The sequence below is a fragment of the Caretta caretta genome, chromosome 14 (assembly GCF_965140235.1).
Source record: "Caretta caretta isolate rCarCar2 chromosome 14, rCarCar1.hap1, whole genome shotgun sequence".
Lineage (NCBI taxonomy): Eukaryota > Metazoa > Chordata > Testudines > Cheloniidae > Caretta > Caretta caretta.
The window spans coordinates 18,059,044-18,087,038 of NC_134219.1; the positions used below are offsets into that span (position 1 = coordinate 18,059,044).

The 27,995-nt window shown below is 42.1% G+C and overlaps 1 protein-coding gene across 15 annotated transcripts in view; it reads right to left on the minus strand.

Moving 5' to 3' along the window:
* The window catches only part of TNRC6C (trinucleotide repeat containing adaptor 6C), a 584,248-nt gene that overhangs the window by 93,253 nt on the left and 463,000 nt on the right, over positions 1-27,995 (minus strand). For all 15 annotated transcript variants that reach the window (XM_075119317.1, XM_048817810.2, XM_048817811.2 and 12 more), the window contains one exon: positions 7,108-7,440. In XM_075119317.1, the coding sequence (XP_074975418.1) occupies positions 7,108-7,440 (333 nt within the window). The remainder of the gene's footprint in view (positions 1-7,107; positions 7,441-27,995) is intronic.

Below are 27,995 nucleotides of genomic sequence, written 5' to 3' on the forward strand. Positions count from 1 at the left end.
AGTGGACTCCGCAAACAATTTGAGACCATCGAAGGGAAAGTCCTTAACTTTGGACCTCCGTTGGGTATCTAGACATCTAAAACCAGGATGCTCTCCAGATGACTACCGCCATAGAGATGGATTGAGCGGCAGTATCAGCTGCATCCAACAAGGCCTGCAGCAATGACCTAGCTAACAGCTGACCCTCATTAATAGTAGCCTGAAATCATTCACACTGATGAGCCAGCAGGTGCTCAATAAAGGTGGTGAATCTGACATAATTTGAGTGATAGTATTTAGCCAGGAAAGCCTGATAGTTCAGGATCCTAAATTGCTGAGCAGCGGATAAGCATGTCTTTCTGCTGAACAGATCAAGGCATTTTTTATTCTTATCATAGGATGTGGCCTTTATGTTGTGTTGTCTGCCACGTTTGTTCACTGCCTCCACAACCAGGGAATTAGGAAATGGGTAGGTGAACAGAAATTCAGTCCTTAGCATGAATGTATTTTTTTTTTTAATCAGCCCATTTATACATCAGGGAGATTGTGAAAGGGGTCTGCCAGATGGATTTGGCAGAGTCAAGCTGGGCCCCATTAATAGGCAGGGCAACACGGGTGGAGGGAATCCATTGGAGGATGTCTAGGAGCTTATGTTGTAACTCTGACCTCTTCCAAGGGAATCTGAAGGGAGTCTGCAATGTGCTTCATCATTTCTTGGAAGAGTCTGAAGTCATCGGCCATGGTTGATTGGGGGGGGAGGGCGGGCGGGCAGACACGCACAAACATGTCATCTAGGGAAGATGAAGAATTTTTTTTTTTGAGGGGTAACCTCTATCTACTCTGACCTCCTGTTCTTCAAAACAGTCTTGCACCTGGGGAAATGGAGGGGGGCAGTTGGAGTGGGAGAGCATCTTCCCCTGTACTTTCCACTAGAGAGGCTGTGGGGCATGGAAAAACTGCTGATGAGATGATGCACAAGGATCCCAGGATGGCCACTGGGGAGGTCTGAAAGGCAAAAGAGGAGTGTGAGTAGACCCAAAGCAAAAGTGGAGCACTTCTCAAAGAACCACCTCCTTTCCTAAAAAACTGTGACCGTTTTCCCAAGCAATAAGTTTGGAATTTTTTCCTCTTCCAAGGGAGCTGGGACAGACTCCACTACAGATTAATCTATCCTTAAGAAGGAAAAAGTTCTATCTATCCCCAGAAGCTTGTTGGATTCCCTTGAGCTCTTCTTCGTCCAAGACTTTTTCATCTGAAAAAAGGATCCAGAGGCTTCTAATGTCTAGCAGATGATACAATGTGCATCATCATGCCTCTAAAGCTACCAGAGGATCACTGATCTAGATGTGGATCTGATTATTCAGGTCCTCCTCTTCACTGTTGATCTCTTCTTCCCATGGGTATTTTTATCCCCCAGGGACCTCTTTTGGTAAATGGTGCATCTGAGGAACCCAGGTCAACAGGTTTTGAAATATGAATACCCCTTGTCTAATAGTATCAGGCAACTCAAAACCATCTCCCTCAAGACAAAACTGAATGTGTACAAAGCAACTGTTATTGCCATCACAACATATAGCAGTGAGACATGGCAACCTACCAAGAAAGTTACGCAAAAGCTGGATGCATTTCATCACAAATGTCTGAGAAGAATACTGGGAATAACATATAGAGATACGAAGACGAATGAACAAGTCAGAAAAATTACTAGACAAGGTACTCTCTCACAAATAATCTACAAAAGAAGACATCAGTGGCTGGGAGAATTGAAAAAGAATGCTTACCAAATACCGTCCTTGAATGGAAGCCAGAAAACGCAAGAAGAAAGAGGAAGACCATAAATAACATGGAAACGAACAGTTCTGAAGGACATCAAGCACCTCAACATGAAATGGGAAGATCTGCAGAGAAGGGCAGTTGACACGCAAGGATGGCAAATGTGGGTAGCCCAACATGCAGCAAAGCACAGGACGGACTAAGGTCTAAGGTAAGGTAATAGTATCAGGAGGAAGTAGAGGCATTTGCTTCTGGCAGATTCTTGCTCTCTCACAGCCTGGATCCTCTTTTTTGAATGCCTGAGGCTATTTTCATAAGTCCATGAACTCTGGAGCCGTATGAACTCAATTCCTTCTGTAACCTCTTAGTTCAGCTATCTATGTCTCTGTGCAATATGTCAGCTCTTCCAATGGGAGGGGAGAAGCAGCCTCTGTTCAGTGGCAGGAGTTAGGGTGGGGTCAAGGGCGGGAATGTTCCCTGTGCCAGGTGTCACAGCTGCTTCTATCACCAGGGAGGTGCCTAAAGGAAGCAGGGAAAGGCTCTCTAGCTATGCCTGGGTGAAGGCACCATAAATCCCCTTTGAGAAGACTATCTGCTTAGATACCAGACCCCCTTGCAGCTGAACAGGTCTTACCTCCTGATTCTCTATGCTGCTCGGAGGTGGAATAAACCATTACGAAAGCCTCATTTTTTGTGTAAAAGACTGGCAAACATGGGCATTTTGTGACCCTGGAATTCCTATAAGAGTCAGACATGCTGTACACCTCTTTCAACTGGCTCACTGCATGTGGGACTGAGACAGCTGCACACTGGTATGTAGCCTGATATCTTCCTAGACCTATGTTACCAGTTGCATTTTCTCCTATATTCAATCTGAACTCCTCAGTTAGCCTCCTCAGTTAGCACCACCTGGTGGAGAAAAACAAATGAGCGCTGAGATTTCAGCAATCTCCTTATATGCAGGGGATGATATCACTAAAAAGTCTCAGTGTGCTGTCTCCATCTGCTAGCAGGCAGAACAGTTCCCAAGCATCTAGCTTGGCCAAGATAACTGGAGAGAGACACATTCTACTACCTGTGCTCCAAAATCTGCTAACTGGATTTCTACGTGTAGTTTAAAGTTTTCATTTTGACCCTAACTGTTCTGCATCCCGATTTCGCTAACTGTATAATATTGCAGCAGTTCTCTTTATTATTGTGGGTTCACTTGTTTTGCATGCCCCAGAGTGAATGTGCTATGAAAGAAGTGGGAAAGGTTGCTCTGCTTGCTTTTTTTTTTTTTCTCTTTTGTTAATTGCAAGTGTTCTGTCTTTCTTTCTAGCCTTCACAGAAAACTAGGAAAAGGGTAAATAAGTAAATGCACACACCGATGTAGAAAGTGCTGTTGAGGACTGCCTTGCTACTAAGACTGAAAGAACTAAATTAATAAACCCTGCTGGAAGCACTGGTGCAGCAGATTAGCAAATGGGAAATGGAGGTACAAGAAACTATAAAAGCCAGATACCTCAGGAGACCTATTAGTCAGGGAGTCTCTGGTTCAAGGCTTGCTAGAGAGCCTGACATTACTGTATACTAAATCCCTCTGTAGGTTATACTGTAATTTATAGTGATCTTCTGCATGTTTTTGGGGGGAGGGGAGTAACTTTCCACAAAGTGAGCAAGAACTAATTTACCTTTGATTTCTTTACGCTATGTGGATAGACTGTATTTTCTTTACAGCCTATCCAATGGCACAGTGTCTATGACAACCCAAAAAGAATGGCATTCTTGATTCTGGAAATAATTTCTCTCTTTGGACTTCCAGAAAGGAGATATGACAACTTACAGAGAACGCTGCAAGGCTCATGTTTTTCCAGGGTTTTTCTAAGTAAGAAGAGGATGTTGGATAGGGATGACTATTAAGTAGTGTTTGGCCATATGGCTTGGAAAAGTCTCAGTTGGCACTGGACAACTGTATTGTTTTCTTAAATGTGTTTAGACTTGTTCTGACACATTTTTAGAAAACTAAATAAAACAAAACATCCCATCCATAGCACAACAGGGTTATGAAACAAGGCGAACTCTGAACATGAGAGATTGTAATTATGGAAGACATGTCTTTCCAGCTAGCCACAGGTGTACATTGCAGAAGCAGGTAAAAATTTGTCATTCATGAGAGAAGTAGCTATGATTTCTGCAGGATATATAGTAAGTGAAAGAAACTGGCCTACATCGGTTGGCAGAAGAAAAACAAATGTGTAGTTAACTATATCTGTTGTGACAATTCCTAAATAACTTTTACTGTGTTTCTAAGTTTTCCCTTGATCCTCTTTTTCATTATAACAAAAACTTATTTGATGTGAAATGCTGCTGTAATCTGACAATTCACAAGCACCTCTATATCAGCAGCAAATGTAAAAGGAAGAAAAAAAAACTGTGAAAACTAACTGATCTATTCAGTTTTCAAACCTAAACAGCAAAGAAATATTGAAAACGTACCTCAAAATGGTATTTCAGCAATATGAGCACCAATAAATAGAACATCAAGCAATTACATGATACATTGTTGCCATAGGAAAATACTGCCACAGACTTCAAATTCAAAGACCTCCATATCACTCAGGATAAATTCATATCTGCTAAGGAGTGACTGAATTCCTTATTTTTGTATTTCTGGAATATCATCATCTTAGGACAGAGAATGTACAAAACAAAATCAAGACAAAAATAATGGAGTTATTTCTTCTCAAATATATAACTGTGAAACTTCCCCAGAAATTCAACTGTGTCTGCTTACTGAACACATTTATAAATTGTTCTGAGAGTACTTTTTAACTCCTAGCTACTCTGAGTTTGTTCATTTTAGTTTGATATTGGACAAGAGCAATTGCATAAATCTCGTAGCATTTACCATTTCCTGTGGTCTAACATATGGCAATTGCCTCCAATATCTTTTCGAATACAATCACAGGGTACTTTGGACAGAAATACCTCTACAACTTAGTTTCCTATCTAAAATATTTCTGTCAAAAACCTCAAATTAATTGATTTTCATAACCAATTTGCAACAAAGAACAGTTAAGAAGTTTGGTGCTTTCACAGTCATACAACTTGCATGACACGACCACAGCCTAAGTGTTCAAAAATATTGAGTAGGGACCCCAAAAACACCCATGAGATTTTTTGAAAAATCTTAATCTAATTCCCCCTGCCTTCCCCAAATATCGGTGTGACATTTACAGAGTAAAAATTTTACTGTAAGTGCATTCAAATACAGGCTGCAGCTCCCCTGTATATCTTCTTTCTCCTGGACCCCAGTCTGCCTTGCTCCCTTGATTCCCACTTTGATAGGCTCCTTTAGCCCCCAAGAGCCACACTGCCCCCTGGCAGGCTCCAGCAGCTGTCCTCTCTCTATAATCTATGGAGAAAGGGGCTTACTACCTTAACTCTGTTAGTTCCCTCCTTCCTGCAGTGTGACTGGGGAAAAGGACAGGATGAGGTGTCCTTTTCCCCAAAAGGATTCTGCTTCTGAGCTTGGGAGTGTGGGAATGGGCTACTTCCAGTACCACCAAAGACAAATGCCCAAATGAGAGTCAGACCCCGCAAAATCACGAAATTTAAAATAAATTCAATTCAATCTCAGGTTCTTTTTATTTGCCTTTGGGGTTTTGTGCCTTTAGGGAAATACTCAGGTCACATTTTCAAATTTTTTCTCCCCAACCACAAGAACTAGAAACGTATTCTTTGTTTTTAAATAAAGGTTGAGATTCTAATCTAATTAAATACCCCCAGAAGCTGAGAGTTTAAGGAAAACACCAAATGTTGTCAGACTTGCAATAAGACCATGACAGCTGGCAACACTGTCCTGCTCTGCCTGCTCCAGGGCTCTGCCATGCTCAGTATGTGTAGTACTACCGTACTGCAGGCAGCAGCTACATCTACAGTTACAGCAAAATGTCCTTGAGCATCCAAATTGGGAAACCGCAAGCAGTTTCGACAAAATTAAATTAAGTCAGGCTGCAACAGTAATATTCATGATATCTCAAACATTGACAACACTGTGAGGGTATGTCTACTATAGCTGCACAGATTGGCACTGGAGCTATGCTGCTCTAGCATAGAAGCTTCCTACATCAACGAAAGGGGTTTTTCTGTTGATGTAGGTGTACCCACCTCTCTGAGAGGCAGTAGCGAAGTTGATGGAATAATTCTTCCATCAATCTAGATGTGGTTATCCTAACTATGTTGCACAGGGCATGCAATTTTTCACAGTCCTGAGCAATGTAGCTAGGACGACCTAGCTTTCAAGTGTGGACCAGGTCTGACCCACTCTGTTTGCCTTTTCAGAGTAAATACCTCATACAAGAATGCACCCTGCTTTGCCTAACATATGTACGTAACAGGCATAGTGGAAAACAGACTGACAGGTATCTATCAGAGACTCTGAACGAATGGATCACCACTGTGAGAAAGAGATTTACAGAACCCCTAACAGGGAGTGGGAAGGGAGAAGCAAAATTGCCTCTTATGTCCTCACCAGTAGCTGGAGCGGAGGAAGAAAGAAGAGGGAAGGTGGATGAGAGACCATCCTCTCACACACTAGTCCCAATAGTCAGGAAGGTAGGTAGCCTTCATGCTTCCATCTGAAGTGAACATGGTGACTTTGCAGGAAGGTCCAGGGTATTCATTTAGTTTTTCTATGATTTTTGTTTCTTACCATGTGGCTTATCAGGGAGCAGAAGAGCAAGTAAATGTACACCAAAAAAATGCAGTACAGCAAATGTGAAATATACCTGTTTTTAACCTACATGCAAAAGATATCTTAAAGAACATGATGATCGCAAAGTCAAGCACTCAACACATAGGAAATTCCCAAATTAAGGTTGCCTGTGCAAGAATCTTAGGCTGTGCCTGAAACATCTAGCACGAGGCCCTGCTACCTGCAGAAATAGAAATCTATTCACATGATATGAAGATTTTTACCAGTGATACAAACAAAAAATAATATATTTTAAGATTCAGATTTCATGTCTCCCTTTCCTCTCTCATAGTAAGATTTTCAGTAAGATTCATCATACTGAGAAAAGGAAAACAGTAGATAATGGTTGCTGAACAAAAAGTTTTTTAAATTTTGGCATATGTAAACATTTCTAAATTTGAGTTCTGCACCATAAAGTTGCTAATGCATCTGCTTTCATGTTCTCTAAGGAAGAAAGAAATTGCACATGTTCAACTTACAATACTATCATTGCCACATATAATATTTGGCATTTCTTACAGTAGTTTTGATCATAGTCTCTTTAATTACCAAAGGTAAAAGGCATAATTACACAGAGAATGAGTTTGCAGTGTCCCCATTAGATGTGAACACCTTACCTGTTTGGGTTAGGGTCTTACTGGGATGATGCTGTCCACCTGCTCCTGGCTGTGGAGGAGGACTTGCCCCTCCTTGTCCAGTACCTTGTGGTGGGCTTGCGCCCGTCAGAGTTCCAGTAGGCAGTGGCTGACCTCTCTTTAAGAGCTGCTTCTGTTCTTGCTGGCGGAAGCGTGGAGGCACCTCACGAGGCAGGTAACGGGATGCAGCTGGCTGCTGCCCATTAGCAGATGCACGCTTGCCATTGCTGCTGTTGGTGATAGTGCTGGTGGAAGTACTGGTACCGGTACCGGCAGGCTGGGGCTGGCTTAAACTGGTCTTAATAGGTTCTGGCACTGTATAAAATGAAACAAATATTAGTTTAATCCAAGGAAGAATTAAAGATCATTTCTTCAAAACGAGTGGGTAAAAGAAATTATAAAATTTAATCTTAGAAACGCAAAGTAAAATACATACAAGAATTATATATAAAATATATAAAGAAACTTCTACGGAGAAAAATGTCAACATTTGTTTAAGGAATAAACAGTTTTATCCAAGTTTCTGTTAGGAGGGATAATAGTATAAAATTGACCAGGGCTTTTCCCTAAACAACAATCCTGAAGCAACAAATGCAGGAACAAACAGGATAATACCAAAATTACTTTACAAGATGAAGAGGTTACGCACCTCGTGCAGTAACCGTGGTTCTTCAAGATATGCCCTCTATGGGTGCTCTACTGTAGCTGTATCCACATTCCTGCATCTCAGATCAGAGATTTTAGGTAGCAGTGTCCATCTGGGCCCACACGTGCGCTCTCCCTATCTCATGCCTTGCCTCGAGGCTATCTAGCACTGTGTGGACAAACCATCCTCAGTTCCTTCTCTACCACAAAGACATTTATTAAGAGCTCCAAAGTAGAGGGGAGAAGGGCGGGTTGTGGAGCACCCACAGGGACACACATCTTGAAGAACCACTGTTACGGCACAAGGTAAGTAACCTCTTCTTCGAATAGTGTCCCTATGGGTGCTCCACTGTAGGTGACTGTACAACAGTATCCCTGATGGAAGGGTGGGACTTCAGAGTCAGTACTTAAAGAGTTAGTACTGATGATAATACTGTGGATCCAAACACAGCATCTGATGCTGAGTTATAGATGATTGCACACTGTTCTGCAAAAGTATGAGCAGATGCCCAAATTGCTACTCTACATATTTCTGTGATGGGAACGTTTTTAATGAAGTCGAAACAGATCCTGTGGAATGAGTTTGAACTCCAGACAGAGGCTGAAGATTGTAGGTGCAATAGGAAATGCAGTTAGATATCCATCTAGAGTCTCTGTTTCAGGATTGAGGATCCTTTAGACCTCTCTGCAAGCAAAAGGAATAGTTTTGGAGATTTTCTGAAAATTATTGTTCTAACCAAATAGAATGCCAAAGCTCTCCTGACACTGAGTTTATGCAATATTGCTTCTCTCTTGGCATGGTGTGGCTTTGGAAAGAAGGTTGGGAGGGAAGTAAGTTGGTTTATGTGGTGTCAGTGTGACCTTATCACTAAAGAAAATTGTGAAGGGTGGGTGTGCAATTAGAGCCTCTATTTCCCTGATTCTCCAAGCTGAGAAGATGGCTACTAGGAATGTCGTTTTCATAGACAGAGGCATAAGTGAGCATGTGGCCACTGGTTCAAAAGGAGGCTTTGTAAGGCACTTGAAAACCAAGTTAAGGCCCCATGTTGGTGTAGGACGCTTGATTTGTAGGTGGTTACCCATACCCTTGAGGAATCACTGTAGGATAAGTGAATTCGGAATAGCCATCTATCTTATGATGAAAGGCTGTTATGGCTGTGAGGTGTACCTTTATTGAATTTAAAGATAATCCTGACCTTTTTTAGATCTAGGATGTAGTCTAGTACTAGCAGGAGTGGAGAGGATATGGGGGTAACATGTTTTGAGTCACTCCAGATTTGGAATCTTTTCCACTTCTGCATATACATGTGATGAGTTGTTATTTTTGTGCTATGGAATAACACCTCTTTCACACGCTCTGAACAGGAACGCTACATGTTTTCGAACCATTGAGGAACCATACCTTGAGTCACAGAACCTGTGAGCTGGGATGGCAAATCTGGCCGGCATTCTGAGAGAGGAGGTGAGGAAGGGACTGAAAAGTGATTGGGAGGCACACTGCTAACTGAGTAAGGTATGAGAACCACATTTGGGTTGGCCACGTGTGAACTAGGAGAATAACTTTTCTTTTCTTATCTTGAGCAGGACCTTCAATATGCGAGGAATTGGAGGAAAAGCATAAAGGAGATCTGTATTCCAGTGAAAGAGGAAGGCATCTCGTAGTAAATGATGTCCCAGACCGGCTCTGGAGCAATACTGGGAGCATTTTTTGTTTTGGTCTATTAATAAATTAAAATAATTAATAAAATAAGTCTATTTTTCAGACTCTCCAATGACAAAATACATTGTGGAGAACAACAGGGTCCATTTCCCAGTCATGTTCCTGCTGAGGGTGTCCACTGTGGTATTCTGCACAGCCAGCAGGAAGGCTGCTGCTATGATGCTGCTGTGCCAAACACACCAATTCCATAGTTTCACTGCCTTTGCACAAAGGGATGGTGATCTCACTACTCCCTGGTGGCTTATGTAGAACATTCATGCTGTGTTGTCTGTCATGAGTTTTATATGTTTATCCTTGATCAATTATAGGAAATGTCAACAAGCATTCCTGACCACCTTGAGCTACAACAGGTTGATATGTAGTGTTGATTCTAAAAGGAACCATTTGCCTTGAACCATGTGATTATCTAGATGAGCTCCCCAGCCACGTAAAGATGAGTCTGTTGTCAGTATCAGTGTTGCAGGTGGCTGAGTGAAGGGGACTCCTATGCAGACATCCTGCAGATCTTTCCACCATTTGAGAGAGTCTTTGACCATCAACAGCAGTTTATTCAATCTGTCTCTGTTTGGTGTGTATACCGTTTGGAGCCATGCCTGAAGGCAATGCATGTGGAGACTTACGTGACTTTTTATAAAGGAGTTTACTGCCATGTGCCCCAGTAGTAGCTGAAGGCAATTTCTGGCCAATGTCTGGAGGCTGATCTGAATGGCATTGATTAAGATGCTTAGGGTGTTGAACTTGTGTAGTGTGAGGAAGGCTTTGGCCTTCACCACATTTACACAGGCTCCCATGTTATACTGGAGTCAGAGTCAATTTTTGAGTGCCAGTTGTAGTCCCACCTGCAGGAATACATCTATAGTCTTTCGCTTGGCTACCAGGACTTCATCAAAGGATTGAGCCTTAAGTAGACACCCATCTAGATACAGATATATCAGGATTCCTAGTTTGCGAAGATGGGACACTACCACTGATAGGACCTTTGAGAACACTCTGGGTGCAGATAAGTCAAATGGAAGTACGCTGTATTGAAAATGGTCTTGACCTGAGGTGAATCTCAGGAACCGCCTGCGGGATTGGTTGAATCACAATATGAAAATAAGCACCTTATAGGTCAATAGTCAAGAACCCTGGTCCAGAGATGGAATTACTGTTGCTAATGTAACCATCTTGAATCTTTGTGCCGTTTCATATTTCTTTAGTGACCTCAGATCCAGAATGGGTCTCCATCCTCCATTCCTTATGGGTATCAGGAAATATTTGGAGTAAAAGAAACCCTTCCCTCTGTGCTGATTTAGAACTGGTTCTACATGACCAGGGTTTAGGAGATGATTTATTTCCTGACATAACAGGCACTCATGAAAAGGGTTCCTAAAGAGGGACAGGCAGGGAAGAGGGAGGGAGGGAGGTAAAGTGGATTGAATAACCATTGGAGATGATCTCCAGTACCCACTTGTCTGATGTTATCTTTTCCCAGTTTTATCGAAAAAGTCTAAAAGGATATAGCTAACTCTAGTTTTGCAGCAATTAATAGTGAGAGTGGGAGATCTGGGCCTCAACCAATGTCTCAAAATTGATGTTTCGACGTTGAGAGCTGTACAGTTGAAGTTGGGGGGGAGAGGGGCTATTAGCTTTTGGTTTTGTATCCATTGTCTTTTCCTCTGGGATTTGTAGTGTCTCTGGGGTGGAAGGAACTGGGCCAGTCAATCTTTGTGATGCCTGTGATTCGCTGTACTTTATTTTCTGTGCAGGTATGTAGATCCCCAAGGAACATAATGTGGCTCTTGAGCCGTTTACTGTGTGGAGAAGAATGTTTTTTCCACAAAGAGTATGGATCCTTCTAATGGAAGGTCTTCCACAGTCATTTGGACTTCTCTTGGGAGGCCTGAAAGGTGATGCCATGAAGCTCTCCTCATTACTACCGCAGTTGATATGGAGTGAGCAGCTGTATCTGCAGTGTCTAATGTGGTCTATAGTGCTGTCCTTGTCACAAGCTGGCCCTCAGCACTGATGGCTTGTAACTGTTCTCTTTGATCATTTGGGACATGTTCAATAAAGGCACTGATTTTCACATAATTGATATTGATTATATTTTGCCATCAGGACCTGATAATTCACAATCCTAAACTGCAGGATTGCTGTTGAGTACAATTTCCTGCTCAATAAGCCCAGTTTTTTCCAATCCTTGTTGCACGGTGTTGATTTAGGGTGGTGCTGTCTGCCAGGATCAATTACAGCATCTACCACAAGGAAATTTGGGTCCACATCTTTAGAGGGGACATAATATTTTTGTCTGCCCTTTTCCATGTGGGCGTTATCATGGCCAGTGTTTGCCAGATGATTTTATATGGATCTAGTAGGGCTTCATTGATCAGGAGTGTAGTAAGAGCTGATGAGGACCTATGGAGTATGTCCAGCAGCTTGTGTTGTGACTCCTTTACTTCGAGGGGGATCTAAAGTAAGTCTGCCACTCTCTTGGTGAAGTCTTGAAACTGTTTGAAGTCATCTGAGATTGATGATGGAGGAGGCATCACAGCTTCATCTGGATAGAATGATGAAATGTTTGTTGCTGGAATAATTTCTTTATTCAGTTGTGCCTCCTACTCCTCAAAGATCTCCTCTTGAGGATCATGGGGTCTAGAAAGGGAAGCTGAGGGAGATCGTTTTCCTCTATCACTATGAGAGACACCTGAGGTCCTAGAGAACTGGTGTCTATATGCTGCCCACTGGTCCCACTACTGCCACTGGAGTGGTGCAAAAGTCATGGGTGGTCCATACCCAACGTTGTCCATACCAAGTGGGCGGGCCTTCCCTGTCACGGTGACGTTGTGGCTCTGCAAGTGTTTCCAGGTGACTGGTCCCTTGACATTGCCCTGGGGAGCTTTGAACTGAGACCAAAGATATGTTATCATTGACCTCTTCTTCTTCGCTCAACAGAGGTGGAGCAGATAAGGAGGCCCATGGAGAGAGTGTCTCAGTACTCTGGGGAATTCAGGAGACTAAGATGGGGTCGATACCTAGCAGGGAGGATTCCAGCATTTGAAACCAAGAGGTCCTTGGAGAAACAGAATTCCTGTGGTACTATGGTGGTAATCGGTGTCGACTGAGTCGGTCTAGAGTGGCCCATCAGTGTCCAGGGAGTCAGTGGTACCTGCAGTCTTCTGTGGTCCAACAACTGATCAGAAGATGGCGCTCTGGTGAAAGTGCTCAGAACCAAAGCTCTCCTTGTCTCCAGCAGTGCTATTTTAGGAGAGGTAGTCCGGTCTCTATCCCTTCTCTTGACTGACCGTATTGACGCTTCTGAACCTGTGCCCCTCCAGTCTTCAGGCTTACTGCCAATACTGGTACTCATGGGTACCATGTCGCGATTCAGTCAGTACAGAGATTATTTTGCCAGGCATAGAATCATAGAACTAGAAGGCACCTCAAGAGGTTATCTAGTCCAGTCCCCTGCACTCAAGGCAGGCCTAAGTATTATCTAGACAATCCCTGACAAGTGTTTGTCCAACCCGCTCTAAAAATCCCCAATGATGGAGATTGCACCACCTTTCTAAGCAATTTATTCTAGTGATTAACCACTCTGATATAATTAGTCCAACTTAAACTGCCCTTGCTGCAATTTAAGCCCATTGCTTCTTGTCCTATCCTCAGAGGTTAAGAACAACAATTTTTCTCCCTCTGCCTAGTAACAACCTTTTACGTACTTGAAAACTGTTATGTCCACCTCAGTCTTCTCTTCTCCAGAGTAAACAAACCCATTTTTTTCCCAATCTTCCCTCATACGTCATGTTTTCTAGACCTTTAATCATTTCTGTTGCTCTTCTCTGGACTTTCTCCAATTTGTCCCCACCTTTCCTGAAATGTGGCGCTCAGAACTGGACACAATACTCCAGTTGAGGCCTAATCAGCATGGAGTAGAGCGGAAGAATTACTTCTCATGTCATGCTTACAATACTCCTGCTAATACATCCCAGAATGATGTTTGCTTTTTTTGCAACAGCGTTTATTTAGCCTGTGATTCACTATAACCCCCAGATCCCTTTCCACAGTACTCCTTCCTAGGCAGTCATTTCCCATTTTGTACGCACCTTTTTTTTCCCTAGTCAAATTCTTCAGTCTGGGGACCTGTAGCCCTCTTTTTTTAGGTTTTATTAAAGGAATCAGCAGATTTCTTCTTTGAATCCACTGGAGTTTAATGTCCCGAGGATCTTGATGGTCACGTCAAGGATTGTTGCTCTGGAGAGGTCCTGGGTCAGAGGCTGGTCTAAGTAAATTTTTCATCATAAGGAATCTGAGCTTCAGTTAATGGGTCTTTCTTGTCCTTTATTTATATTTCAGACAGAAAGTACACTTTGGTGGCGTATGGAATTCTCCTAAGCAGCTATTGCAGCATGAATGGCTGTCACTGACCAGAATGGCTTCTCTGCAGGAAAGACAGTATTTAAACCTGGGGGAGCTGGTCATGCCCCTTCTTGGGGTTCATTCCGCCCCCACAAGGGGAGAAGGTAACAAAATCAGTAAGGAGAGGGAAATAACGGTTTTCGAAAGCTACAAAAAATGTTTTATTATAAAACAAACCTAGATAACAAATCCTACTAGCTATTCTGTAAACTAAAATTAATTTTAGAAATTAATCATCTCTCAGATTGTGCTAATGGTCCGTCGCAGGCCAAAGGCAGTTGAGAAGGAACTGAGGATGGTTCACCTGTGCAGTGCCAGATAGCCTCGAGGCAAGAAACAAGACAGAGAAAGCGCATGTGCAGACTGAACAGACACTGCCACCTAAAATGTCCGATCTGAGGCGCAAGGAGGCAGATACACCTATAGTGGAGAACCCACAGGGACACTACTCAAAGAAAAAATGTGGCCTCCTCAAACTTTAATACATGCTTAAATATATACAATAACTCTTATGATAGCTAAAAATATCAAATGATGTTTAAATACAATTTATAAATTGGATCAAAACCATAACAAAGGTCCACGTACACACCAGTGAATATAATCTCAAGTATCTTTGTAACAGAGCGCATCAAAAACTCAATTCTGCCTCATGTACATTCTGCCCTTCACCCAGCATCTTGGAAATGAGCTGCGCATGCTCATGCACACACCAGTGTTCATCTCCTACTGTAGGATAAAATAAGCCCTAAATATTCACTGAAATTCATTCCAAACCTTGTGTGGCTCGCATTCATGAAGCTCAAAACAGAGAGAGAGAGAGAGAGAGAGAGAGAGAGAGAGAGAGAGAGTGTGTGTGTGTGTGTGTGTAAGTAAAATATATATATACACACACATATCAGGGGGTACCTGTTGTTTTTGTGGTTACAGATGAACACAAGTAGTCTGGTGGCACCTTAAAGACTAACATTTATTTGGGCATAAGCTTTCGTGGGTAAAACACATCATCTGAAGAAGTGGGTTTTTTACGCACGAAAGCTTATGCCCAAATAAATTTGTTAGTCTTTAAGGCCAAGGGCAGTTGAGAAGGAACTGAAAAAAATATATATAAAAAAACATAACTCAAGAATGTATACTTGTGAAATGAATGTTTCATCTGCATTTCCCTTTAACTCTCCACAACTCTGTGTGTGTGTGACTGGAAAAGTTTTCTGGATTTTTAATTGAGTTTAAGTCAAAGCTAGATTCCTGGTGAAGTAAGACTGTCCGAAAACAATAAAATAAAACAGCAAGTATAAGGTTGCTTCGAATAAAATTGCTTTACTATTCTCCACAGCCAAGGAATTAAATTACAAAGTCAAAAACTATACAGACTCTTCTACCACTGTTTTATCCATAATGGTCAGAGTAAGATACAGATGCAGCAGTGTTTTGCTTTAATACCTAATTTAAGAATATTGTTAAATAACTTTCTGTTATCACTGAAGCGAAGTGTGTGTGTGTTGGCTGAAAAGTAATTTCAAGGGAATAAGTCAGCTCACTATTTTTTAAGTTATCAAATAAATAACTCTGGATTCCATTTTAAGATATACTTGCACATACTATGTATTTGTCTGCTGTGACAGGGTTGGACCGGATGGCTACAGGAGAGTAACAGAAGGCAGATATATTAGCCCCAGGTTAAGTAGGTCCCTTTTCCCTGGGTAAGGTAACAGGGAAGGTTCCAGAACAATCAGGAACCTTCTGGAGACAATTAAGACAGACAGGCTGGTTAGAACACCTGCAGCCAATCAAGAAGCTGCTAGACTCAATTAAGGCAGGCTAATCAGGGCACATGGGTTTAAAAAAGAGCTCACTTCAGTTTGTGGTGCGCATGTGAGGAGCTGGGAGCAAGAGGCACTAGAAGCTGAGAGTGAGAACGTAGACTGTTGGAGGACTGAGGAGTACAAGCATTATCAGACACCAGGAAGAAGGTCCTATGGTGAGGATAAAGAAGGTGTTGGGAGGAGGCCATGGGGAAGTAGCCCAAGGGAGTTGTAGCTGTCACACAGCTGTTCCAGGAGACACTCTAGACAGCTGCATTCCTCAAGGCCCTGGGTTGGAACCCGGAGTAGAGGGCGGGCCCAGGTTCCCCCCAAACCTCCCAACTCCTGGTCAGACACAGGAGGAACTGACCTAGACTGTGGGTACACGAAAACGGCCAAACTGAGTGCTGCCGTGAAGCTCCAAGGCGAGCAAATCCGCCAATAAATGCAAGACTCACCAAGGTAGAGGAGGAACTTTGTCACACTGCATTCATGTGTATGTATGTGCCGTTTGTTTAGAAATGGATTATACATACATACATAATTAGAAAATGTTTTAAATTATGAGATCTGTTTTAAACACATGAATAGGATGGATTTATTCAGTTATTTCATTTGGTTGGAAAGAATAAATTACATGTATCCTATGTACGCTGACCACATTTCTCTGGATTTTTTTTTTTGCACTTTCATACAACAATGCCAAGTGTTCCTAGCACTGTACTAATTCATAACTAAGAGCACATAATTCATTATAACATATCCAATGTTTTACAAAATCAACAGTTGTTTCTCTATCCAATAGTTCTAAGTCAAGGACATTTTTCTAAATAGTAGTCCAATAGTACTCCTAAATATAGTAGTCCAAAAACATTCCTAGTCATAACATTAAGTTTAAATTCACTACCCCATTTTCTATACAAAAGCCATACATATTTTCTACTTTTGAAGATATTTTGCAGGCACACAAAAGGGAATGGCTGTAAGGATAATAATCAACAATATATGTGTTGACAATACCAAATTAGTTTTCTTCATATCATCAATAGTAGCGGAGACCTTTTTTCCTTGCTGATTACAATAGGAGAGGTACTCTATTTAAATTGCAGAGTTGATCCAAAATAGATGTTTTCCATGCAGTACAACTGAATGTGGATTTGCTGAATTAGTATTCGCCTGGTGAGAGTATCTTCAATTTGGGTGATAAAGATTTTGCCTTTTTGAAAGAGAAGTACTGATTCTCCAACGTTTGTGTTATCTTACATTTTCTGGGCATCAGATAGATAGACCAAGGCACAGTAGGACAGCACTACAGAAAGAGCACTAGCTTTTATAAATGTACTGAGTAATTTATAGGATAGTCAGAAAAGATCTATCTGAATATATCTTAGATACTTCAGAAATAAATGTACATAAATAGAAATAATACACTATATAAATAATCCTTGTATTTAAACTTTAATGCTCTCCACAAATTTTAGATTTAAATCACTAAAATCAGTTTCACTTGTGTTTTTCATGGCTATCCCAACTTTTATCTCCTCCTTGATTACCAGTTTCTAAATTTAAACCAAAGCCAAAATTTCCCCATAGAAGTACCAGTTAAGTAAGCAGAATACTAAATTCTCAAAATCATGAAAAATTCTCACTATCCTCTGTGTGAGTAATATGCATTTCCAATCTTTGAGCTGTTTATTTCGCAGTTACTATAACAAATCTCTCGTCTGTACAGTTGATCAGACATTCCTCTCTTTAGCAGGGGCAATTTACTCTTGGGATAGAGTACTCATTTAGACTTTGAATTATAAGCAGGCTTTGGAGAATTCAATTTTATCATTTCAATGGACAGTAGCGATGTTTATTTTAAGCATTTTTCAGATTTTTATAGATTTAAATGTTCATAGTTGTGGAAATTATAGCGGGTCACACAATTATTTAATGATAGTAAACAGATTCAAAAAATTATAACCATTAAAACACAACCACCACATGTCAAAATATACAAAGCAGATTTCCTTAGATCAAACTAAGTTCTCAAGAAACGTTTTTCCTACTTTGCCTATCTGTAAATTTTGATAATCGTCAATTGCAATATTTTTTCATCAGTTTGTGTTTGTACAGTGAGATTGACATTTACTGATAAAAATCTAACCTTTCCAACCCTAATTATAAGCCATTGTGTATGTCTGATCAGCCCATGGTCTTTTAAGTTTAGTCACTTCTCCTAATGTTTGGTGAGATTCCACATAACTATATAACCTTCACATTGTTTACAGCCATGATGCTTTGAACCTTAAGCAATTTTACATATTTTTAACCTGTCTAATAATTCAGGAAACAAAAAACTACATCAAAACTGATCCAAAAGTTTATTATGTGGACATACTAAGCCTTTGTTTTCTGGCTGTCTTTAACCAAATCTTTTACCTTATTTATATCAGCCATTTGAGCATATCCCCATTTTGCTGTGCATCTAAATCCTGTACTCCAGATTTATATCTGACATGTCACACATGCTAATCTTACCTGAAGTAATGAGGCCAAAACTACACCAGATTCTGCCAACAAAGACTGGCACAGAGTCCTTAATAGTGTAAAGTCTACTAGGAAGGGGCTCAGAGCTGTGACTTCCACTTTGATGGGGCAATAGGATGCTGAGGACCAAAGTAACACCAAGAGAGTGACATTAGCTAAGGAGAGGTTATGGCTTGTAGCTGGGAAATGCACTGATTCAGTGAAGTCATTGGGCAGCCACTGCAGAACAGGCAGGAAATTTCTTTTGGTTAATCAGAAAAATGTTGACTAAACTGCAAAATCATGGTTTGCTTAAAACTGAACCTAGACTCTTCACAGCCAGCCAATGCCCATGATCAGCCACTAAGTTTTGGCTTTTGGCTTTAGCCATCCTTGGAAAGTCTGTTATGCATCCATATTGTGAACTAGGATTGAAAATGCTGCATTTCAAAAATACAAGACAGACCTCAGATGTCCTTAATAACCAGGGTTTTGGGGACTGGGACGTAGAAAAAAGGGGTGCAGCACAGATGGGAAGTGTCGGGGGGGAGGGCTTAGCCCTCTGCCTGGCACTAGGACCAAGGAGTCTCCCCTAACAGCTGTTGCTCTGCCCCACTATGCAGTAGCCCCATCCCTTCAACCCAGCTTCCCTTGACCCCAGCTCCCTGTGCAACCAGGTCCTGTGCTTCTGCCTCCTGACTCAGTTGACACCAGCTACCTTGCCTGCTGTATGGAGAGCCTTCCTGACTGCCCGCAACCCCTGTAGCCCTGCCTCCTATTGTACAGGCCAACCAATCAGAATTTTTTTTTACTGATGGAAGACACAGCCAATGAACTCTGTTTCATCCGCAGCACATGTGTATGTGCCCACAAAAGGGGAGGGAGCAGGCAGAGGAAGAAATACAGGATAAAAGGCATCCTGCACTGAATTAGTACAGGACAGACAATTTTTTATTTAAATAAGGGATGTCCCTTACAATACAGGACGACCCTACATTGGCAACCCTACAATGTAAACACTGTTTAGGTGTCATAGGAGTTTTGAGAGCAGTTCCGATGACTAAGTGCTGCTTTCGCATATGTAAAATAGGTTAATATGTTTGAAAAGCAATAGGACTCATCAATACTCCATTTCTCACTATTATTTACTAGCAGCTGAAAGCCCATGCTGTTGCATGAGTGCAATTTGTAAAGTTGTGTATAAAAAAAGCTGAAAATGACTGAACTTGAAAACCAGATAGTAACACACCACAAATACCAGTGATGATTCAACGTAGTGACATTCTAAACAGAAAGAACTCTCACCATGCTTGTAGCTGTTTTCTAACATGCCACACTGACTCAAACAGACATCATTCACGGAGGACTGCCCTCTGAAGAGATTTGATAGTGGTCTGAGGGCTCTGCACTTCACTGATGAGGCACCGACAAACTGGCTTGGCAAGCTCGTATGCAATAAGGCTTCAAAGAGAGACAGAGTACCAATCCCAGAATCTTACTATATAAATATCATCATAACACCGCATAGCCCCAGTCACGGACCAGGAACCCACTGGTGCTGTGAAAATACATAACAAGACAGTACCTGCCACAAAGAACAAACAATCTAAGTAACTCTTTAAACAATTAATCTACCTTTCATTTTGGAGTCTACATCATTTTATATAAACTTATTTCTAAAATAAAAAATAATACATTTCCTTGATGTTCTATTTTAATAATTTCTAAATAATTTCAATGTGCAGGAAAAAAAACTTTTGCCTTTTCTAAAATGCCAGCCAATACTGTCTTCTCAGATCCTGCAACTGAAAATTTTATGGGGAAAGAGAAACCTATGAAACACAGAAAAATGCCTCTTCAAATATGAATAAAATCAACATTCATCATTTACACGCAAATGATTTTGTTTTTTCAGCATAAATCATTTTTAGTTTTATCAAGTTTCCCACGTGATCCAAAATATTTTCATTTTGTTTTAATGCATCTCATTACTTTACAGTAGATTTTGACATTCCAGCTGACCTTTAAGAAGCTTACAGTGTACAGTAAGAATTAAATTGGTTCTTTCACTTGACTATAGTCCCTAAGGAAATGAATTTCAGGCAAGCTCTCTGCAGAAGTAATGCTGTTAGAAAAAGCATAGCTTCTACTTGTTAACAATAGACACTGGCAGCTATCAAACATACTATACAGAGAACATGAAGAAAGTCACAGTACTTCTGCCTGCCATTCTGCCTTTGAGAAGGCTACCTCATTTAAGACTTACCTGTACTCAGAACTTATATCTAAATGCTTGTCTTTTCAAATTGATCTGATGCAAAAATCTGATAAGCTGCCTAGCTTTGGTGATTGAGATGACTCAAAAGAGCATTTATTATTAATTTCAAAGTTCTGTACAAAATCCCTTATAGTACCCCTGTGAGGAATGTAAGTATTCCCATTTTATACAGATGTGGACCAGACACAGAAAGGTTAAGAACCTGATTTTCATAGGTGGCTGAGTGCTTAGAACTCCAGTGGAAACTGCAGGTTCTTAACACCTCTGAAAATCAAGCTCTAAATGACTTTGCCCAAGGCCACAAAATGATGCAGGGGCAGAGCAGAGATTAGGGCTTCTGGCTCACTCAGTAATCCTGAAACTACTCTAATGGTATATCTTTACTACCAACGTAAAAGCGCTGCCATGGCAGCGCTTTAATGTGGCTGTGTAGTTGCGGCACCAGTGCTGGGAGAAAGCTCTCCCAGAGCTGTAAAAACCCCATCTGCACGAGGGGAGTAGCTCCCAGCACTGGTACACTGTCTACACTGCCACTTTACAGTGCTGAAACTTGCATCGCTCAGGGGGGTGTTTAGTCACACCTCTGAGCGAGAAAGTTTCAGTGCTGTAAAGTGGCAGCGTAGACAAGGCCTAAGACATGGTCTTCACTACAAAAAAAGTGTGTGTATGGTGAAGGGGGTGTAGAGATACCATATGCTAACACACACATGGTAATGAAGGGGGGAGGGATAGCTCAGTGGTTTGAGCATTGGCCTGCTAAGCCAAGGGTTGTGAGTTCAATCCCTGAGGGGGCCATTTGGGATCTGGGGCAAAATTTGGGGATTGGTCCTGCTTTGAGCAAGGGGTTGGACTAGATGACCTCCTGAGGTCTCTTCCAACCCTGATATTCTATGATTCTATGAAGGAAGACCCTAGTGCAGAGGTCGGCAACCTACGGCATGCAAGCCGATTTTTAAAGGCACGCTGCTGCTTGCCAGGTCCCAGCCGCCCGCCCCGCTCAGCCGACTGCTGAACCCAGGCCGGGAACCTGGCAGGCAGCAGCGTGCCATTCAAAATCCTGCCCACCCTGGCCTGCTCTTCTCCGCTCCCCCGTGGGGGCAGGGTGAAGAAGCTTGGTCCCTGCTGCTGCTGCAGGACAGGCAAGCTCCCCCCTACCCCGCTTCTTCCCCAGCCGTGCTGGGTTCCTACTGCTCCTCCTCTCCCTCCCTGCCACCGATCAGCTGATGGCCCTTGTGAGGGAGGGGGAGAAGCGGAGCCCCGCTCCGGGGAGGAGGCGGAGAAGAGGTGGGGACAGGGCCGTGGAATCAGGGCATATCCCCTCCAGCTCCCTGCCGTGAGCCGCTCTGGGCGGGGGCTGGGAGCACCCCCACGACCCTAGCCCACACCCCCCAGCCCTCTGCCCTGACCCCTACACCCCTCCACACACACTCCCAGCCCTCTGCCCTGATCCCTACACCCCCCCACGACCCCAGCCCTGACTCCAGCCCCCCCACACCCCATGCCCTGACTCCTGCACCCTCCTCACACACCCGCAGCCCCCGCCCTGATTCCTACCCCCCCACACACCCTATGCCCTGACTCTTGCACCCCCCGCATTCCCACCCCCACCCTGAGCACCAAATGGGAGCTCCTGCACCCCTTGCACCAAATGGGAGCTGCCCAGGCAAGTGCTCCACACCCAAACCTCTTGCCCCAACCCTGAGCCCCCTCCCTCATTCTAGCTGCTGGTCAGACCCTGCACCCTAACCCCCAGCCTGCTCCTTCACCTCCAGCCCTGTGCTCAGTGCACTCCCACCCTCAGCTCAGTGCAAAGAGAGAGGAAGAGAATGCCTAGAACCAGGGAGAAGGTAGGTACCCACTCTATATGGGCAGGGCCGGGACCCCAGACTGGCAGTGGGCTGAGACGGGCTGGCAGCCAGGACCCTGGCTGGCAGGAACCAGCGGATAGAACCCCAGACCAGCAGCGGGCTGAGCCGCTCAGACCACTGTTAGTCTGGGGTTCTGGCTGCCGGCCCCTTGCCAGCTGGGGTCCCGGCTGCAGGCCCCGCTCAGCCTGCTGCCGGCCTAGGTGAATGGAACCCCAGGCTGGCAACGGGCTGAGAGGGCCGGCAGTGTAAGATCAGCATTTTAATTTAATTTTAAATGAAGCTTCTTAAACATTTTGAAAATCTTGTTCACTTTACATATGACAATAGTTTAGTTACATAATATATAGACTTATAGAGAGAGACCTTCTAAAAAACGTTAAAATGTATTACTGGCACACGAAACCTTAAATTAAAGTGAATAAATGAAGACTCGGCACACCACTTCTGAAAGGTTGACGACCCCTGGCCTAGTGTCTACCTTGACCTGCTCATGTGTTAAAATGACACACTGCCTTGTCCTCACCAGAATTTTACCACGTGGTTTAACAAAAAACAAAACAAAAATTTTCTAGGGTGGATGCACCCCAAAAGGAAGTTTCTTTGGCAGAACTAAACCCAACATTGGTCATGATGGCAAGAAATCAGATGCCCTCCTGTCCCAAAGATTTTCCCAAAGGAAAACAGTTGTTTGAAATTTACATTGTTTAAAATTTGAAATGGCAAGACAGATTTTTGATTTGGAAAAGCAGCATATTCTCAGGGGTAAGCACTGTATAGAAACCATAGCATCTGATATTTATAAGTATGTGCATATACATTTGACAGTAATAATATTTGATACATATAACTACTAATAGCACAGAATAATCTACATAAAAATGACTGCTTTAAATAAATTCTTAACCAAGCATTTTCCATAAATAAGCTATAGCAGTAGCTGCCTAATTTTGGATTTACAAACAATATTTGCCTGTTGTGACAGGGTCAGGCCAGATGGCTACAGGAAAGTGACAGAAGGCAGATATATTAGCCCCGGTTAAGTAGGTCCTTTTTCCCTGGGTAAGGTAACAGGGAAGGTTCCAGAACAATCAGGAACTTTCTGGAAACAATTAAGGCAGACAGGCTGATTCGAACACCTGCAGCCAATCAATCAAGAAGCTGCTAGAATCAATTAAGGCAGGCTAATCAGGGCACCTGGGTTTAAAAAGGAGCTCACTTCAGTTTGTGGTGTGTGCACGAGGAGCGGGGAGTGAGAAGGCGTACTACTGGAAGATTAAGAAGTGAGAATAAAGAAGGTGTTCGGAGGAGGCCATGGGAAAGTAGCCCAGGGAGTTGTAGCTGTCACGCAGCTGTTACAGAAACCACTGTAGAGAGCAGCAATCCACATGGCCCTGGGCTGGAACCCGGAGTAGAGGGTGGGCCCAGGTTCCCCCCATCCCTACAACTCCCTACTTGATACTGGAGGAGTTGAACTGGACTGTGGGTTCCACCAGAGGGGAAGGTCTCTGGCCTGTTTCCCAATCTACTACGTGGATCAGCAGAGACTGCGGGGATTGTTCTTCTTCTGTTTCCCCATGCTGGCCACTGATGAGGCTAACTGAGCGAACAGCAGATTTGAGCCACGAAAGTGGCCAAACTGAGGGCTGCCATGAACCTCTGAGGTGAGCAAATCCGCCAATAAGCGCAGGACCCACCAAGGCAGAGGAGGAACTTTGTCACACTATAAGTATGAAAGTCCTAGCAGAACATATAAAGAAAAAAGGGAATGGAAGGATCAGTCATGCTTCTGTTTTAGAATGAAAGTATTTCCACAAATTAATAATAATAATACTTAATACTGCTACTAATAATAATAATTTTACAAAACATAAAAGTGCTTTTTATTTTGAATGCCAAAATATCTCTATCTTTTAAACTAGTAACAAAAAGTAACATTTAAACAATGAAATTAATATCCTTCCAAAAAAATAGATTAACGTCATCATGGTATTTGGAAGAGAAACATTTAATTACACCACTATGATTAATTAAAGCAAGGCATATGAAGGATCTAGAAAATGGCTTAATTCCAAAATTCTGAACAAGAGCAACACTTTGGGGTGTGGGTATGGAACACTTCATTTTGGGTATCAAAAGCAGCAATAATTATTTGGAGAATGTATTTTTAAAATGACTACAAATTGTAACAAACTCTTCAAAAACTCTCAGCATACTATTCAGTAGAGCAGTCTTCTGCAGCATCTAAGCAGCAATGCTGATTTGCTGCTGCATTGTGGGAAAATGCCTGCTGCTGTGGGTGACTACATTAATTTTGCTAACTCTTCATGTACTGCAGCAGACCTCATAACTACTGTATGAATTGTCAAGAGTTTGAAAACACCTTCCTTGATCTAACAGGCACATTTTTGAAATGTGGATGCTCTTTGCAAAACGTACCCACAATGTACAAAGGCATACTATTTTAGCAAACCTTAGGCTGAAAGCATACCAGAGAGCATTATTTTTCATACAACAGGGCAATGCTTGTGGTCAGTGGAGGCTGACCAGGAGATGGAAGCATTGTGCACCATACATTTAATCAGCGTCAACGGCCAATCTATAGAGAGATCTTGCCAGTACCAGAAGAAGCTGCATGTCAAACCTTTCATTGGAAGGTATTATACTTTCACAGCTGTTGTCATTTGATCAACTGTTTGAAATATGGAAAATAAAGTCTAGCCTTTTCATGACGTCATTTATATCACCGCAAGCCATCTTTTCTAAAGTAATATATTATTTTTTTTAAATGACAATATTTAATACTGTGCTCTTAAATAACTCAATTTTAAAACTTCATTGAAGAGAAACTGCACATTCTTGATAAATGCAAGAATTCTGTCAAACACAAAAACAAGCATGTTTTTAAAAAATACAAGAAAATATTGCCAGCACTTTAGATTTATGTGATGTAGATGTATCTTCTATTACAGAGGTTCTCAAACTGTGGTCCGCGGACCACTACTCGTCCATGAGCTCCATTCAGGTGTCTGTGGATAGTTGCCTCTAAGGTGCATGCCTGGGCAGCCGCACATGAGAGAATGAAGGGCCACCCACCTAATTAGTGGAGCCACAAGGTGCCTGGACCCTGGAGAAGACGCACATGTAAGGTGAGATGGTGGCCTTGGGGGGAATAGGGGGTAGATAGGAGGGGGCAGTGGGGTGAGAAGAGGGGGTGGGGGGGATTTGGGATGTACAGGGCTGTGGTGGTCAGAGAAAGAGGCAACTTTCCCCAGCTTCAGGGCTGCGGCTACCAGAGAGAGACCCCCCCCTCCTTTCCAGCCCTGGGGCTGCTGCAGTGGGGGAGAGAGGGAGACACCCCCTGCTTCCCAGCCTCAGCTCTGTGGCTGCCATGGCCGGGGAGAGAGGGCACATCCATCACACTAGAAAGGCAATATTACTGATATTAAAATATGAGTTCTGTGCTTCTAGTTGTAGAACAAAAAAACAATTACTACTTTTTTTTATATAGCGCTTTCCGATGAAGTGAGCTGTAGCTCACGAAAGCTTATGCTCAAATAAATTGGTTAGTCTCTAAGGTGCCATAAGTACTCCTTTTCTTTTTGCGCTTTACAATAGTTAGCTAACGGTACATTTGGAAAGATCATTAAGTTGTCTGCCAAGACCCTCAGCAATTTTCAAGTGGTCCACAAAAAAAAAGTTTGAGAACCACTGTTCTACTACATACTAAAATCTTCACATACTAAAATATTGCTTGCTAGTAATAAATTACTTGATACTTACTGATATCTAAACGTCTTAATCCAATTTTACACAAACAAATCCAATAATTACTGCATATGCTTTTTAATGATTACAATCTCTGAGAAAGCCCAACTATACAAAAAAGTGTTATAAGCCATTGTACTGATGTAATGAATAGGATCAAACTACCAGGTTTCAGTAAGTACAACAGCTTTTAAGTACATTTCTGTGACATAAGGAAAGAATATGAATAAATGACAGAAACAGGTGAAGCCACAAAATACTGATTTATAGCAGGATTATTAACATTCCACTACACTACAGAATTCTACACCCATGGCCCCCAGTTGCCCAAACTGGCGTTTGTAACTTTTTTTTTTTTTTAAAGGCATTCTGAAACAGGAATAGTTAAAACCAGAAATGCATTCTTGGCTTCTACTGTGACAGGATTTATTTACAGCTTCTGTTAAACACAGCAGCTCCACTACAAACTATTGTATGTGAGAAGAATTTTTGATTATACAATGCTAATGCCTCACTGCGTTAAACATATCATGCCAATGTATTATTTTTTTCCTTCAGCAATTCGTTCAGGTCATTGTTTGATGGTTTATGAATTCATTACAGGAAACAGATGGATCCCATAATTCAGCACTATTCTCCCACTCAATAATACAGGCAATTTCCACCCCCCCCCCCATCTTGCTCCCCACTCCAAATCAATCTTAATGAAGCCACTTCCTTGATGTCCAAATCCCTGCACATGTATGCTGAGCAGAGAAACAGAAGTTATTAAAGCAACCTTGAAACAGTAAATGCCTTTTTGATAAAACAGAGAACATTAGCATGCCCATACATAAGCACCGCCTCCTGGAACCAGATACAAATGCTAGCGCTTACCCAACTCAGCTGAGAAATAAAAATTCTAGGTCAAAAGCACAGATGCTCTGATAAGTAGTAAATTCACTTTTAATTGCTGAAAAAAATTCTTACAGGGAAAAATTTTTTCCTCCAATCCACTTTTAAATGGTGAATTTTCATTTAGAAAATTATCTCCTTTGTCTATTAAACTCTGATGTTTTTCACAACAGTGACATCTACTGGTAAAAGTAAAGGTATTTCAGCAAAACTGTTAGCTTGTTATGTAATATCCAATGATTTGTACACAAAAAGTCATCCTTCCCCCTCTCCTTCTCACCTGAACACACACATGCTTAAAATCTATCAGATGTAACAATGAATTTCAGTTTGACACTGACAATGAAACAAGATGGTTCACAAGAGAAAGAACTTTAAACAATGACTTAAGAAATGGCCTAGTAACGGGCTTAAAAAATTTACCCAACAGTTACATTTTGACAACTAAGTCTACTAAGCAGGGTTAAATATAAAATTACACGGAATATGTTTGCATCACCATAACCCCCAAAGCTTTACTCCTTAGTATTCAAAGGAATAAATCAGTTCTGTGCTGTTTACTGCACACTGCATTTAAGATATTGTCAATCAATTTTCTATTTGACAAGAACTGAAGAAGAGCTGTGTAGCTCGAAAGCTTGTCATCTCTTTCACCAACACAAGTTGGTCCAATAAAAAATATTACAGCATCCAGTTTGTCTCTCCCTAATGTTTAAAAACGTAATTTGTGTCTCTCAGGTCAGTGTCAGCTTCCTCTTTTTCGTTCTCCACCCTCACATCTTATATCTTTTCTTCTTTTGTTTCTTATGTGTGCTCTACCTCTTTCCCTTATTTTCTTTTCATTCTCCAAAATCTTTCCTTGCACCAGGCTTCTTCCCTACCAATTTCCCCCATTCTCCCCAACCTACATCAGGGTACCCTTTCACCCCTCACCTCACTCACCCTCAGCCCACCCTAGTAGCCCCGTATACATATATGGAGCT